General features: G+C 44.1%; 1 protein-coding gene across 1 annotated transcript in view; it reads right to left on the bottom strand.

Moving 5' to 3' along the window:
- The window catches only part of LOC140494017 (rho guanine nucleotide exchange factor 12-like), a 93123-nt gene extending 80273 nt beyond the window's left edge, over positions 1-12850 (bottom strand). The window contains exons 1-5 of the mRNA XM_072592949.1: positions 12801-12850; positions 9565-9659; positions 7749-7847; positions 7503-7552; positions 1501-1558 (exon numbers count right to left, since the gene is read on the bottom strand). Coding sequence (XP_072449050.1) covers positions 1501-1558; positions 7503-7552; positions 7749-7847; positions 9565-9659; positions 12801-12850 — 352 coding nt within the window. The remainder of the gene's footprint in view (positions 1-1500; positions 1559-7502; positions 7553-7748; positions 7848-9564; positions 9660-12800) is intronic.
- Between the last annotated feature and the right edge of the window lie 1374 nt (positions 12851-14224).

Genomic DNA, 14224 nt, shown 5'->3' with positions numbered 1-14224 from the left:
GATTTTACCAAGGCATTATACAACAGTAGTAAAACATTCATACTTTCATATTCCATTTCCTTTGCAAGAAACAACTAGAAAGTTATGGCTTTCCTAAATCATTAGATATGCCTGTCTACAAGACTTTGGTGATTTAAGTACTAGGACTCCTAGATTCCCCCATTCCTGCACACTCTTGCCATTTAACAATATGCTGCTTTTCTACCTTTACTGTCATCACATTATTCCATATTATACACATTTATTGAAGGAAGAAAATTACACTCAAATTTCCTAAACCATAGAATCTCAGAGCTATCCATGCAGCTGCTTCACAGAAAGCTTTAGGACGAAGTGGGGCTGCTTAGCATAGACCAGTCTGCAGCTGGACAACTACAGGTATAAATACAAGACTCGGTAAGGCTCAGTATGTAAAACTAGAGAATCACTGAGAAGTAACGCTTTGTAAAACAGCTTTCCAAATATGCAGCTCAGTTAGCAAGTTTTGAGAAGATTTGTAGCTCAGGTTGAGGCACTGGATGTAGGTTTACTCGCTGAGCTGGAAGGTTCATTTTCAGAAGGTTCGTTCAGAGGCTCACTGAAGAGGTTACCTAGTATGGTGACGAAATGTCCAAAAATGAACCTTCCAGCTCAGCAAGCAAATCTACATCCATGCAGCTCAGTTTCATCTTCAAGAGTTTAGAGTTACCTCTCATTCCTATCTCCCAGCCTTTATCTATTTTTTAGCTCAGCTCAAATACAAAAAGCACCCATCCAACTGCAGGACACCACCACATACATTTGGCAAACGGCTTCCAAGGAAGGATCCAGGGAGCACCATGCTGGCAAAGGGTCAGTGCCAAGTGATTGCTGTATTGTTTCATGTTTCAGTGTCATGTTTCAGATGAGTTTTTTTTAACTCATTTGTGGGACTTGGGCATCACTGGCTGGCCAGCATTGATAGCCCATCCCTATTTGCCCTTGAGAAGGTGGTGGTGAGCTGCCTTCTTGAATTGCCACAGTCCACTTGCTGTGGGTTGACCCACAGTGTCAGTAGAGGGGGAATTCCAGGATTCTGACCCAACCACTGTGAAGGAACTGCGGTATACTTCCAAGTCAGGGTGGCGAGTGGCTTGGAGGGGAACTTGTAGGTGGTGGTGTTCACAAACACCTGCTGCCCTTGTACTTTTAGATGGAAGTGGTCATGGGTTTGTAAGGTGCTGTCTAACGAAGATGAAATGTTGAACTCTGATCGTGTTTCTGTTCAGCTGAAACTTAACACTTCCAAAACCCTATTCAAAGTGGAAAATGCCTTCAAACAAATAAACATGCCACTGCTTTCCCAAGATTACATCTATCTTTGCAAATCACTTATTATATATCCAGTAATACCAGATGAACAATGTGTCAGATGAAAATTGAGGGGTGGGGTTGCCTGACTTATCTCACCACATGCATGCGTGCATTCTGTATCTCTCTAGATTGCAAATGTTGGGATAGCCACTCACATTGCTCACTTACATTTGATTAACCGGACCACTTCTACATGGTTCGAGTGTGTCACCAGTGACCCATTAACCTGTAGAAATAAAACTTTTATTAGACTTTGTCAAGTATTTGCTAATACAATAATGTCGGAAATACTGGCCTCAAAACACTCTTGCATTTATAAGGGAAAGATAAAACCATCAAAAGAGTTCTTGATCCAACCAGAGTCTACAACTAATTGACCAGTTCACTCACTCAGAAGCCACCGATCCTTTTTGCAAGGTTTGTGAAGGTTTGTAGCTCAGGTTGAGGTTTAGGGTGTAGGTTTGCTCGCTGACCTGTAGGTTTGATATCCAGACATTTCATTACCTGGCTAGGTAACATCATCAGTGGCGACCTCCAAGTGAAGTGAAGCTGTTGTCTCCTGCTTTCTATTTATATCTCTCTCCTGGATGGGGTTCCTGGGGTTTGTGGTGATGTCATTTCCTGTTCATTTTCTGAGAGGTTGATAGATGGTATCTAGATCTATGTGTTTGTTTATGGCGTTGTGGTTGGAGTGCCAGGCCTCTAGGCATTCTCTGGCATGTCTTTGCTTAGTCTGTCCCAGGATAGATGTGTTGTCCCAGTCAAAATAGTGTTTTTTTTCATCCGTGTGTAGGGCTACGAGGGAGAGAGGGTAGTGTCTTTTTGTGGCTAACTGGTGTTCGTGTATCATGGTGGCTAACTTTCTTCCTGTTTGTCCTACGTAGTATTTGTGGCAGTCCTTGCATGGAATTTTGTAGATGACGTTGGTTTTGTCTATGAGATGTACTGGGTCTTTTAAGTTTGTTAGTTTTTGTTTGAGAGTGTTGGTGGGTTTGTGTGCTACTAGGATTCCGAGGGGACTTAGTAGTCTGGCTGTCATTTCTGAAACTTCTTTGATGTATGGTAAGATGGTTAGGGTTTCTGGCTGTGTTTGGTCTGCTTGTCGTGGTTTGTTCTTGAGGAATCTGCGCACTGTATTTTTTGAGTATCCGTTCTTCTTGAATACGTTGTATAGGTGGTTCTCCTTGGTTTTCCAAAGTTCGTCTGTGCTGCAGTGAGGTGGCTCGTTGGAATAGTGTTCTGATACACTTCGTTTGTGTGTGTTTGGATGGTTGCTGGTGTAGTTACGTAATTGGTCAGTGTTTGTCGGTTTTCTGTATACACAGGTTTGTAGTTCTCCGTTGTCCTTTCTTTCGACTGTGACGTCCAGGAATGCGAGTTTGTCATCGGTTTCTTCCTCCTTGGTGAACTTTATGCCTGTGAGGATGTTGTTGATGATGTTAAATGTCTCTTCTATCTTGTTTCATTTTGTGATGACAAAGGTGTCATCTACGTAGCGGACCAGATCTTTGGTTTGATGGTTGGTAGGGACAACACATCTATCCTGGGAAAGGCTAAGCAAAGACATGCCAGAGAATTCCTAGAGGCCTGGCACTCCAACCACAACGCCATAAACAAACACATAGATCTAGATACCATCTATCAACCCCTCAGAAAATGAACAGGAAATGACATCACCACAAACCCCAGGAACCCCTTCCAAGAGAAAGATATAAATAGAAAGCAGGAGACAACAGCTTCGCTTTACTTGGAGGTTGCCACTGATGATGTTACCTAGCCAGGTAATGAAACGTCTGGATATCAAACCTACAGCTCAGCGAGCAAACCTACACCCTAAAGCCAAGGATCCACCAGGGGCCCTGACACATGGCAAAAAACAATAGATGCTAGGAATGTTAAATTAAAAACAGAAAATGCTGGAAACATTCAGGACCTGAAAGTTAACACTGTTCTCACTCTACACACACGGCCAGAGCTGCTGAGAATATCCATAATATAGTCTTCATTCCTGCTTCTGTCTGGAAACTTTGCTCCAGTTTGCAATAGCATGATCAAATGCGGTTGCAATGACTCCATAGGAAAAGCCTGCTGACATTGTCCTGGCTCATAAGCAGAAACTGGGTGCATTTCTACCCCAGAGACTAAACTGAGGGAATATAACAATCGCAAACAATTAACATTCCCAACAAAAAAAAAGCAAGAGGGCACACGAGATCCTGGAATCATTGTGAAGGGGAGCTTTCAGAATACTTGGAAGTGCATGGCAAAATACAGCAAAGTCAGCATTGAGGTTTCATTAAGGAGAGGTCATGCCTGAAAAATCTGCTAGAATTATTTGAGGAAGTAGTATCAGGCAAGTTACACCAAGGACAGGCAATAGATGTTATCTACCTGGACTTCAAGAAGGCCTTCGACAAGGTGCCACACAGGAGGCTACTGAGTAAGATAAGAGCACATGATGTCAGAGGCAAGGTGCTAGCATGGATAGAAGCTTGGCTGTCTGGCTGGAAGCAGAGAGTGGGGATAAAAGGGTTCTCAGGATGGCACCCAGTGACAAGCAAGGCTCAGCAATGGGACCATAATTTTTCACTTTATATGTTAACGATCTAGATGAAGGCACTGAGAGCATTCTGGCAAAGTTTACTAATAATACAAAGATAGGTAGACAGGCAGCATTCAGGAGGTGGGAGGGCTGCAGAAGGATTTGGATTTAGACAGGTTAGGAGAGTGGGTAAAGAAGTGGCAGATGGAGTACAATGTAGGAAACAGAGGTCATGCACTTTGGTAGGAAGATATAGGCACTGAGTATTTTCTAAATGGGGAGAAAATTCAGAAGTCTGAAGTGCAAAGAGACTTGGGAGTTCTAGTCCAGAACTCTCTCAAGGTAAACTTGCAGGTTGAGTCAGTAATAGGAAGGCAAATGCAGTGATGGTATTTATTTTGAGAGGACTTGAATATAAACGCAGGGATGTACTTCTGAGGCTCTAGTCAGACCACATTTGGAGTATTGTGTGCAGTTTTGAGCCCCATATCTCAGGAAGGATGTACTGGCCTGGAGCATGTTCAGAGGAGGTTCATGAGAATGGTCCCAGGAATGAAAAGCTTAACATATGAGGAACGTTTGAGGACTCTTGTCTATACTTAACAGAGTTTAGAAGGATGATGGGGGATCTAATTGAAACATACAGAATACTGAATGGCCTGGGCAGAGTAGATGTTGGGAAGATGTTTCCATTGGTAGGAGAGACTAGGACCCGAAGGCATCACTTTTTAGAACAGAGATAAGCAGAAACTTCATCAGCCGGAGAGTGGTGAATCTATGGAATTCATTGTCACAGAAGGCTGGTGGAGGCCAGATCATTCAGTATATTTAAGACTGAGATAGATAGGTTCTTGAGTATCAAGGGGATCAAGGATTATGGGGAGAAAGTGGGAGAATGGGGTTGAGAAACTTCTCAGGGGAGAAAGTGAGGACTGCAGATGCTGGAGATCAGAGCTGAAAATGTGTTGCCGGAAAAGCGCAGCAGGTCAGGCAGCATCCAAGGACCAGGAGAATCGATGTTTCGGGCACGAGCCCTTCTTCAGGAATGAGGAAAAAGTGTTCAAAGTTTGGGAGAAGAAGATTTGTAGCTTGGGTGCTCGTTATTGTGGTTCTGTTCGCCGAGCTGGGAACTTGTCTTGCAAACGTTTCGTCCCCTGTCTAGGTGACATCCTCAGTGCTTGGGAGCCTCCTGTGAAGCGCTTCTGTGATATTTCCTCCAGCATTTATAGTGGCCTGTCTCTGCCGCTTCCGGTTGTCAGTTCCAGCTGTCCGCTGTAATGGCCGGTATATTGGGTCCAGGTCGATGTGCTTATTGATTGAATCTGTGGATGAGTGCCATGCCTCTAGGAATTCCCTGGCTGTTCTCTGTTTGGCTTGTCCTATAATGATAGTGTTGTCCCAGTCGAATTCGTGTTGCTTGTCATCTGCATGTGTGGCTACCAAGGATAGCTGGTCGTGTCGTTTCGTGGCTAGTTGGAGTTCATACCACGATACGACCAGCTATCCTTGGTAGCCACACACGCAGATGACAAGCAACACGAATTCGACTGGGACAACACTATCATTATAGGACAAGCCAAACAGAGAACAGCCAGGGAATTCCTAGAGGCATGGCACTCATCCACAGATTCAATCAATAAGCACATCGACCTGGACCCAATATACCGGCCACTGCAGCGGACAGCTGGAACTGACAACCGGAAGCGGCAGAGACAAACCACTACAAATGGCGGAGGAAAGATCACAGAAGCACTTCACAGGAGGCTCCCAAGCACTGAAGATGTCACCTAGACAGGGGACAAAACGTCTGCAACACAAATTCCCAGCTCGGCGAACAGAACCACAACAACATGAGGAAAGTGTGTCCAGCAGGCTAAGATAAAAGGTAGGGAGGAGGGACTTGGGGGAGGGGCGTTGGAAATGCGATTGGTGGAAGGAGGTCAAGGTGAGGGCGATAGGCCAGAGTGGGGTGGGGGCGGAGAGGTCAGGAAGATGATTGCAGGTTAGGAAGGCAGTGCTGAGTTCCAGGGATTTGACTGAGACAAGGTGGGGGGGGGGGGGGGGGGGGGGGGGGGGGGGGGGGGAGAGTGGAAATGAGGAAACTGGAGAAATCTGAGTTCATCCCTTGTGGTTGGAGGGTTCCTAGGAGGAAGATGAGGCGCTCTTCCTCCAACCGTCGTGTTGCTATGGTTTGGCGATGGAGGAGTCCAAGGACCTGCATGTCCTTGGTGGAGTGGGAGGGGGAGTTGAAGTGTTGAGCTACGGGGTGGTTGGGTCGGTTGGTCCGGGTGTCCCAGAGGTGTTCTCTGAAACGTTCCGCAAGTAGGCGGCCTGTCTCCCCAGTATAGAGGAGGCCTACATCTGGTGCAGTGGATGCAGTAAATGACGTGTGTGGAGGTGCAGGTGAATTTGTAGTGGATATGGAAGGATCCCTTGGGGCCTTGGAGGGAAATAAGGGGGGAGGTGTGGGCGTAAGTTTTGCATTTCTTGCGGTTGCAGGGGAAGGTGCCGGGAGTGGAAGTTGGGTTGGTGGGGGGTGTGGACCTGACGAGGGAGTGGTCTTTTCGGAACGTTGATAGGGGAGGGAAGGGAAATATATCCCTGGTGGTGAGAAACTTCTCAGCCATGATTGAATGGAAGACCAGACTCAATGGGCTGAATGGCCTAATTTCCGCTCCTATGTCTTATGGTCTTATAAGATTGATGATGGCAGAGTAGTTGACATTGTTTACTTGGACTTCAGTAAAGCCTTTGACAATAGTCTGCACAGTAGGCTTACTAGTAAAGTTTGATCACGAGATTCAGGGTGAGCTTATCAATTGGATACAAAACTGGCTTAACGGCACGAGAGAGAGAGAGATGGGAGGTTTGGTTTTGGTGTTCAACAGAGATTGGTGCTGTGTGAACTTTTGTTTGTTTACATGAGAATACAGAAGGCAGGCTTAGTAAGTTTGGAGGTGACAGCAAAATTAGTGGTACAGTAGACAGTGAAGAAGGTTATCTAAGATTACAAAGGGATCTTGACCAATCAGATCAATGGGCTGAAGAGTAGCAGATGGAGTTTAATTTGGATAAATGCGAGGTGTTACATCTTGGTAAAACAAACAAGGGCAGAACTTACATAATTAAAATTACAGCCTTGGGTAGTGCTGTAGAAGAGAGAATCCTAGGGGTTCAGGTACAGAATTCTTTGAAACATCTTGTATAGATAGGGTGGTTAGGAAGACAGTTAGTACACTTGCCTTCATTGGTCAGACCTGAGAGTATAGGGGTTGGGATGTTATGTTGAGGTTGTACAAGATGTTGGTGAGGCCTCTTCTGGAGTACTGTGTCCAGTTCTGGTTACCCTGATATTATTAAACTGGAAAGGGCTCAGAAGGTACTTACTAGATATTGTCGGGAAAGGAGGGCTTAAGTTATAAGGAGAGGCTAGACAGACTTTTTTCAGTGGAGTGTAGGAGGTTGAGAGGTGACCTTATATTGTTGATTTATAAAATCATGAGGGGCATAAACAAGGTGAATGACAGAGAAGAAAGATTTTAAAAAGACATGAGGGGCACCACAGCAAGATATTGTAACATTACTTGGACCACGCAAATAATACATCAGAATGGATGATATGCCTCACCTTAATAATTCTGTCTCCTTGCTGCACACCTGCCCGAACAGCTGCCCCATCTGTCAAAGAAATACATGGAGAATTAAAACAGAACCAGCACACATCAACCATCAATCCTGCTTCAGAAACTGGATACTGTTCACAGATGTTTCAAATTATATTTGCACAGATCAGGGAGGGAACATTTAAATTAGGGAGAAAATTGCCTCCAAATAAGAGAAAACTTTGCGAAGTGTGTAGTTGGTATAAAATTACCCTCTTTGACGGACTGGACAAATACAGGATTATCACCACTGACTGTTAGGCCAAATCCATTCTCATCTCTCTGGATTATGACACAGCGTTGAACCAGGCCTGGGTAAAATGAAATAGCAGAAATCAGTGAGAAACTTCCTGAAGTGCCGTCACTCAAAGCAAAGAAATCTGAGCTGGGAGCTGATGTCATGATCCCAGAACATCAACCTTAGCAGCGGAATGAACATCCCTCCCAAACTATCCTTTCCAACCTCGTTTGAAGTCCATAGTTACCTCCAGCGCACACAATATGCCTCATTAAGAATGCAGGAACTGGCAGATGGCCCTGCTCTGCCACTCAATAAAATCAAGGCTCATTTTCTACCTCCATTCCATTCTCCTACAATACCTCCTTTACCCAAAATCTTCACTTGAATATGCTCAATGTGAACATCCACAGATCTAAAATGTACAGAAATACAAAGATTCACACTTCTTCCAATGAAGAACTTACTTTTCGAATTCTCAATGTCCTTATTCTAAGTCAACAACATCCTGTTCAAGATATCCCAATTTCAGCAACCCTGCTTTGACATCATCCTTTGGGAGACAATTAGTTCAACAATTTAACCTGTACTCAATGGATGTTGATTTGATCATGTTTCAGATAGTAACATCTCAATCTGAGAGTGTGGCAGACCTGACAGCATTTGATATTTTTAGGATGGGAGGGAGACTAAATCTAGTTAGTAACAGTTGGCAAAGCATTGTACACAATGAACTGAAATGAGGAAGAGATTCAGCCCTCTGCATAACTCCTTCCTCAGCACCACCAAGCTTGCTTTATTAAAGAGAAGTGTGCAATGACATGCTGCAATTCTGTGAATGCTGAATCTCCATACACATCTCACCGCTATTCAGCAATAAAACAGCTGCTATCTGAACCCAGAGTCCAAAGAACAGAATCCACTCAATTAATGCATCAATGACTGGTTCTCTGAAGAGATATCCATCATGTGGGTGGCCTGCAGATAGCAATTCACCAGAAATGGGGGAAAAGGATCAACAGTACAGACACACTGATGAAAGAATTACCAAATCCCTCGAGCATCAACTGTCACCATGGCTTGGGGCCATTTGCTGAGAAATAACAATACAGACCAGAAACTGCACATTTCTGCAAAACACAGGACAATGTAGAGGGGAGGAGCAAGAGAAGCTGACCATTCAAGCACCTTGTTGTTGCATTAGATTAGATTCCCTACAGTGTGGAAACAGGCCATTCCGATCAACAAGCCCACATCCACCATCCGAAGAGTAACCCACCCAGATCCATTCCCCCTGAATGATGCACCTAACACTATGGGCAATTTAGCACGGCCAATTCACCTGACCTGCACATCTTTGGATTGTGGGAGGAAACCAGAGCACTCTGAGCAAGCCCACACAGACACGAGTAGAACATGCAAACTCCATACAGACAGTGGCCGGAGGCGGGAATCAAACCCGGGTCCCGGGCGCTGTGAGGCAGCAGTGCTAACAACTGAGCCAACATGCCACATCTTGCAGTTAAACCATTAAGCTGACTGATTCTTTGAGAACAATGCTGACATGTTTTTGTCACAATCAAACTGCTCACTTTGGGTCCTATGGTGCAGCAGTAATTGTACTTTTGGCCCATGAGGTCAGGTTCAAGTCCCACCTGTTTTGGAGGTGTATCATAATATGTCCAAATATTGCTTCAAAATACCTTTTCGAACTCAACAGTGAATGACTAATCACCAGTCATTGAAATGCTGGTGCAGAAAATAGGCTCTTGCCTTCAGTTGTGTCTTACCTGTCGGGTCAAACTCATATAGAGGAGATTTCTCAGAGTTCTTTTTGTCATGCTTCTTATCAGGCGACAGATCCTTGTTCAGTATACTTCCTTGCCTGTGACAAAACAGTGCAATCAATATAATCAGATCACAACAACAAGCACCCGCTTGTGGATATTATGTAAACTGCACCTCCACTGCAGCTTCTCTCTCATTGTGCAAACTGCACAGCCTCTCTTTAGAAAGTGAAATTGTCTTTGCTCTAACACTAATCTTTGGCCGTAACTGCAATTCCATGCCTGCTCTGTAAGTAGTTCGTAACATGTCAATCCCAAACATTAAAAATTAATGACAGAGCAGTAAGAGTCCTCTGGAGGGTAGAATTCAATGATTCAAAACCTTGAGTGAAGACACTTCATATTCAGTTCTAAACAGGGACAAACACAAGTTAGGAGTAGACAATCAACACCTGAAACTTGTTTCACCATTCAATAAGATCATGGTTTATCTGATTGCCGCCTCAAATGTAAGTTCTGACTAATCCCGACAACCTTTTTAGATCAGAATCTATTGATTTTGGTTTTAAAAATATTCAATAACTCTGCCTCCTGCACTGCGGGGAAGAGAGTTTCACAAGCTCTCAACCCTTAGGAAAATTGTCTCATCTCCATCATTGATGGGAGACAAATATTTTTAAATTGTGTTCCCTTGTTCTAGCCTCAGCTGTAAGGGAAACATCCTTTCAGCATCCAGCCTTAAAGTCCCATCATCATCTAATATTTCAATAAGACTGCTGCCATTCTTCTCGACTCCAGAGAATACAGTTTCATTCTAAGCCATCTCACCACACAGCAAGGTCGCCTCATCCCAGGAATCAGTCCCATAAATCACCATTGCTCCCTATTAACACACTCATATTCTTCCTCAGATGAAATGAGATCGCAACTGCAAACTGTATTCAGTGTGTTGCACCAAAGTTCAACATAATCTCAGCAAACTTTTAGTTTTGCACAACAATCCCCTTGAAATAAAGGCTAACTTATAATTTCTTTGTCCGATTCCTTACTGTATCTGTGGTGGTTATACAAAGACTGGAAATTAGGCAGGGCAGGTGAATAATGTGTTAGTGGGGGAGCACTTTGCGGCCAGAAACCATAATTCTATCAGTTTTAAAACAGTGATGGAAAAGGATAGACCAGATCTAAAAGTTGAAGTTCTAAATTAGAGGAAGGCCAATTTTGATGGTATTAGGTAACAACTTTCAAAAGCTGATTGGGGGCAGATGTTCACAGGTAAAAGAACAGCTGAAAAATGGGAAACCTTCAAAAATGAGATAACAAGAGTTCAGAGACAGCATATTCCTGTTAGGGTAAAAGGCTGGTAGGTATAGGGAATGCTGGATGACTAGAGAAATTGAGGTTTTGGTTAAGAAAAGGGAAGCATATGACAGGTATAGACAGGAGGGATCGAGTGAGTCCTTAGAGTATAAAGGCAGTAGGAATATACTGAAGAGGAAAATCAGGAGGGCAAAAAGGGAACAAGAGATAGCTTTGGCAAATAGGGTTAAGGAGAATCCAAAGAGTTTTTATAAATACATTAAGTACAAAAGGGTAACTAGGGAGAGAATAGGGCCCCACAAAGATCAGCAAGGCAGCCTATGTGTGGAGCCGCAGGAGATGGGGGAGATACTAAGCGAGTATTTTGCATCAGTGTTTTCCGTGGAGAAGGACATGGAAGACATAGAAAGTGGGGAAATAGATGGCAACATCTCAAAAAATATTCATATTACAGAGGTGGTGATGCTGGATGTCTTAAATTCCCCAGGACCTGATCAGGTGTACCCTTGAACTCTGTGGGAAGCTAAGGAAGTGATTGCTGAGCCTCTTACGAAATACTTGTATCATCAATAGTCACAGGGGAGGAGACGCAAGACTACAGATTGGCTAACGTGGTGCCACTGCTTAAGAAAGGCGGGAAGGAAAAGCCAAGAAACGATAGACTAGTGAGCCTGACATCTGTGGTGGGCAAGTTGTTGGAGGGAATTCTGAGGGACAGGATTTACATGTACTTGTAAAGGAAAGGTGTTCGACAAGGATCATCACGGTAGGCTGGTCAGCAAGGTTAGATCTCATGAAATACAGGGAGAACAAGCCATTTGGATACAGAACTAGTGCCAAGATAGAAGACAGAGGGTGATGGCAGAGGGTTGCTTTTCAGACTGGAGGCCTGTGACCAGTGGTTTGCCACAAGGATCGGTGTTGGGTCCACTACTTTTCATCATTGACATAAATGATTTGGATGTGAACTTAGGAGGTGTACTCAGTAAGTTCGCAGATGACACAAAAATTGGAGGGGTACAGGCCAAGTGCTGACAAATAGGATTAGATTAGGATATCTAGTCAGCATGCACAGGTTAGACCGAAAGATCCGTTTCTGTGCTGTACATCTCTAGGATTTCTCAGTCTCTACATATTCCAACCTTTACTAGCCTCTCACTATTTAAAAATCAGATGACTTCGGTGTTGTACCTACCAAAGTAGAAAACTTCACATTTCCCCTCATTATATATCCATTTGTCACATTCTTCGCCACTCCATCTGCTTTTATCCCAGATCCTCCCTCTGTCTGTGTCCACTTCACAGCTAATTCTCCCATTTAACATTGCTTCATCAGTAAAACCTGGATACATAACAATCACTCCTCTTAACCAGGTCATTAAAATATGCTGAAAATAGTTGAGACTCTGCTAACTCAAAGTTAACAAAAAGCTAATGGAACATATTGCAGGGACAAGTCCTTTTGCCTTTCATGTCTGTGCCGATCATGATGCCACTCTCAGCTAATCTCATCTGCCTGACATGATCCTTAATCCCTCTATTCCCTGTTCATATGTCTGTCTAAACTGCTTATAAATATTATTATAGTTCCTTTACCACCTCCCTTACCCCTCTCGGTAAAAATATTTGCCTCCACATCTCCTTTAAACTGTTCCCTTCTCATCTTAAATCTTTGCCTCTAGTATTGGCATTTCCATCCTGGGAAAGGGACGATGACTATCCACACCTCTCACATTTATATACTTAGATCAGGTCACCCCTCAGCCTCTGACAGTATCAAAAACAATCTAAGTTTGCCCAACCTCTCCTCATACCTAATGCACTCCAATCCAGGCTACACCCTGGTGAACCTCTTTTTATACCCTTTTCAAAGGCTTCAAATCTTTCCTGCAGTGTAGTGGCCAGAACTGTGCACATACCCCAAATGTGGCCTAACTAGAAACTTCCGTAACTGTAACATGGCTTTCATACTCAATCCTCTAACCATAAGACATAGGAGTGGAAGTAAGGCCATTTGGCCCATCGAGTCCACTCCGCCATTCAATCATGGCTGATGCGCATTTCAGCTCCACTTACCAGCGTTCTCCCCGTAGCCCTTAATTCCTCTAGACAACAAGAACCTATCAATCTCGGCCTTGAAGACATTTAGCGTCCCGGCTTCCACTGCACTCTGCGGCAATGAATTCCACAGGCCCACCACTCTCTGGCTGAAGAAATGTCTCCGCATTTCTGTTCTGAAATGACCCCCTCTAATTCTAAGGCTGTGTCCACGGGTCTTAGTCTCCTCGGTTAACGGAAACAATTTCCTAGCATCCACCTTTTCCAAGCCATGTATTATTTTGTACGTCTCTATTAAGTCTCCCCTTAATCTTCTAAACTCCAACGAATACAATCCCAGTATCCTCAGCCATTCCTCATATGCTAGACCTGTCATTCCAGGGATCATCCGTGTGAATCTCCGCTGGACACGTTCCAGTGCCAATATGTCCTTCCTGAGGTGTGGGGACCAAAACTGGACACAGTACTCCAAATGGGGCCTAACCAGAGCTTTATAAAAGTCTTAGTAGTACATCTCTGCTTTTATATTCCAACCCTCTTGAGATAAGAGACAACATTGCATTCGCTTTCTTAATCACAGACTCAACCTGCATGTTTACCTTTAGAGAATCCTCGACTAGCACTCCCAGATCCCTTTGTGCTTTGGCTTTATTAATTTTCTCACCATTTAGAAAGTAGTCCATGCTTTTATTCTTTTTGCCAAAGTGCAAGACCTCGCACTTGCTCACATTAAATTCCATCAGCCATTTCCTGGACCACTCTCCCAACCTGTCTAGATCCTTCTGTAGCCTCCCCACTTCCTCAGTACTACCTGCCTGTCCACCTAACTTCGTATCATCGGCAAACTTCGCTAGAATGCCCCCGGTTCCCTCATCCAAATCATTAATATATAATGCGAACAGCTGTGGCCCCAGCACCGAACCCTGCGGGACACCGCTCGTCACCGGCTGCCATTCTGAAAAAGAACCTTTTATCCCAACTCTCTGCCTTCTGTTAGACAGCCAATCCTCAATCCATCCCAACAGCTCACCTCGAACACCATGGGCCCTCACCTTGCTCAGCAGCCTCCCGTGTGGCACCTTATCAAAGGCCTTTTGAAAGTCTAGATAGACCACATCCACTGGGTTTCCCTGGTCTAACCTCTTTGTTACCTCTTCAAAAAATTCCAACAGGTTTGTCAGGCATGACCTCCCTTTACTAAATCCACGTTGACTTGTTCTAATCAGACTCTGCTCTTCCAAGAATTTAGAAACCTCATCCTTAATGATGGATTCTAGAATTTTAC

The sequence above is a fragment of the Chiloscyllium punctatum genome, chromosome 23 (genome assembly GCF_047496795.1).
Source record: "Chiloscyllium punctatum isolate Juve2018m chromosome 23, sChiPun1.3, whole genome shotgun sequence".
NCBI lineage: Eukaryota > Metazoa > Chordata > Chondrichthyes > Orectolobiformes > Hemiscylliidae > Chiloscyllium > Chiloscyllium punctatum.
This window is presented reverse-complemented; position numbering and strand designations above follow the sequence as displayed.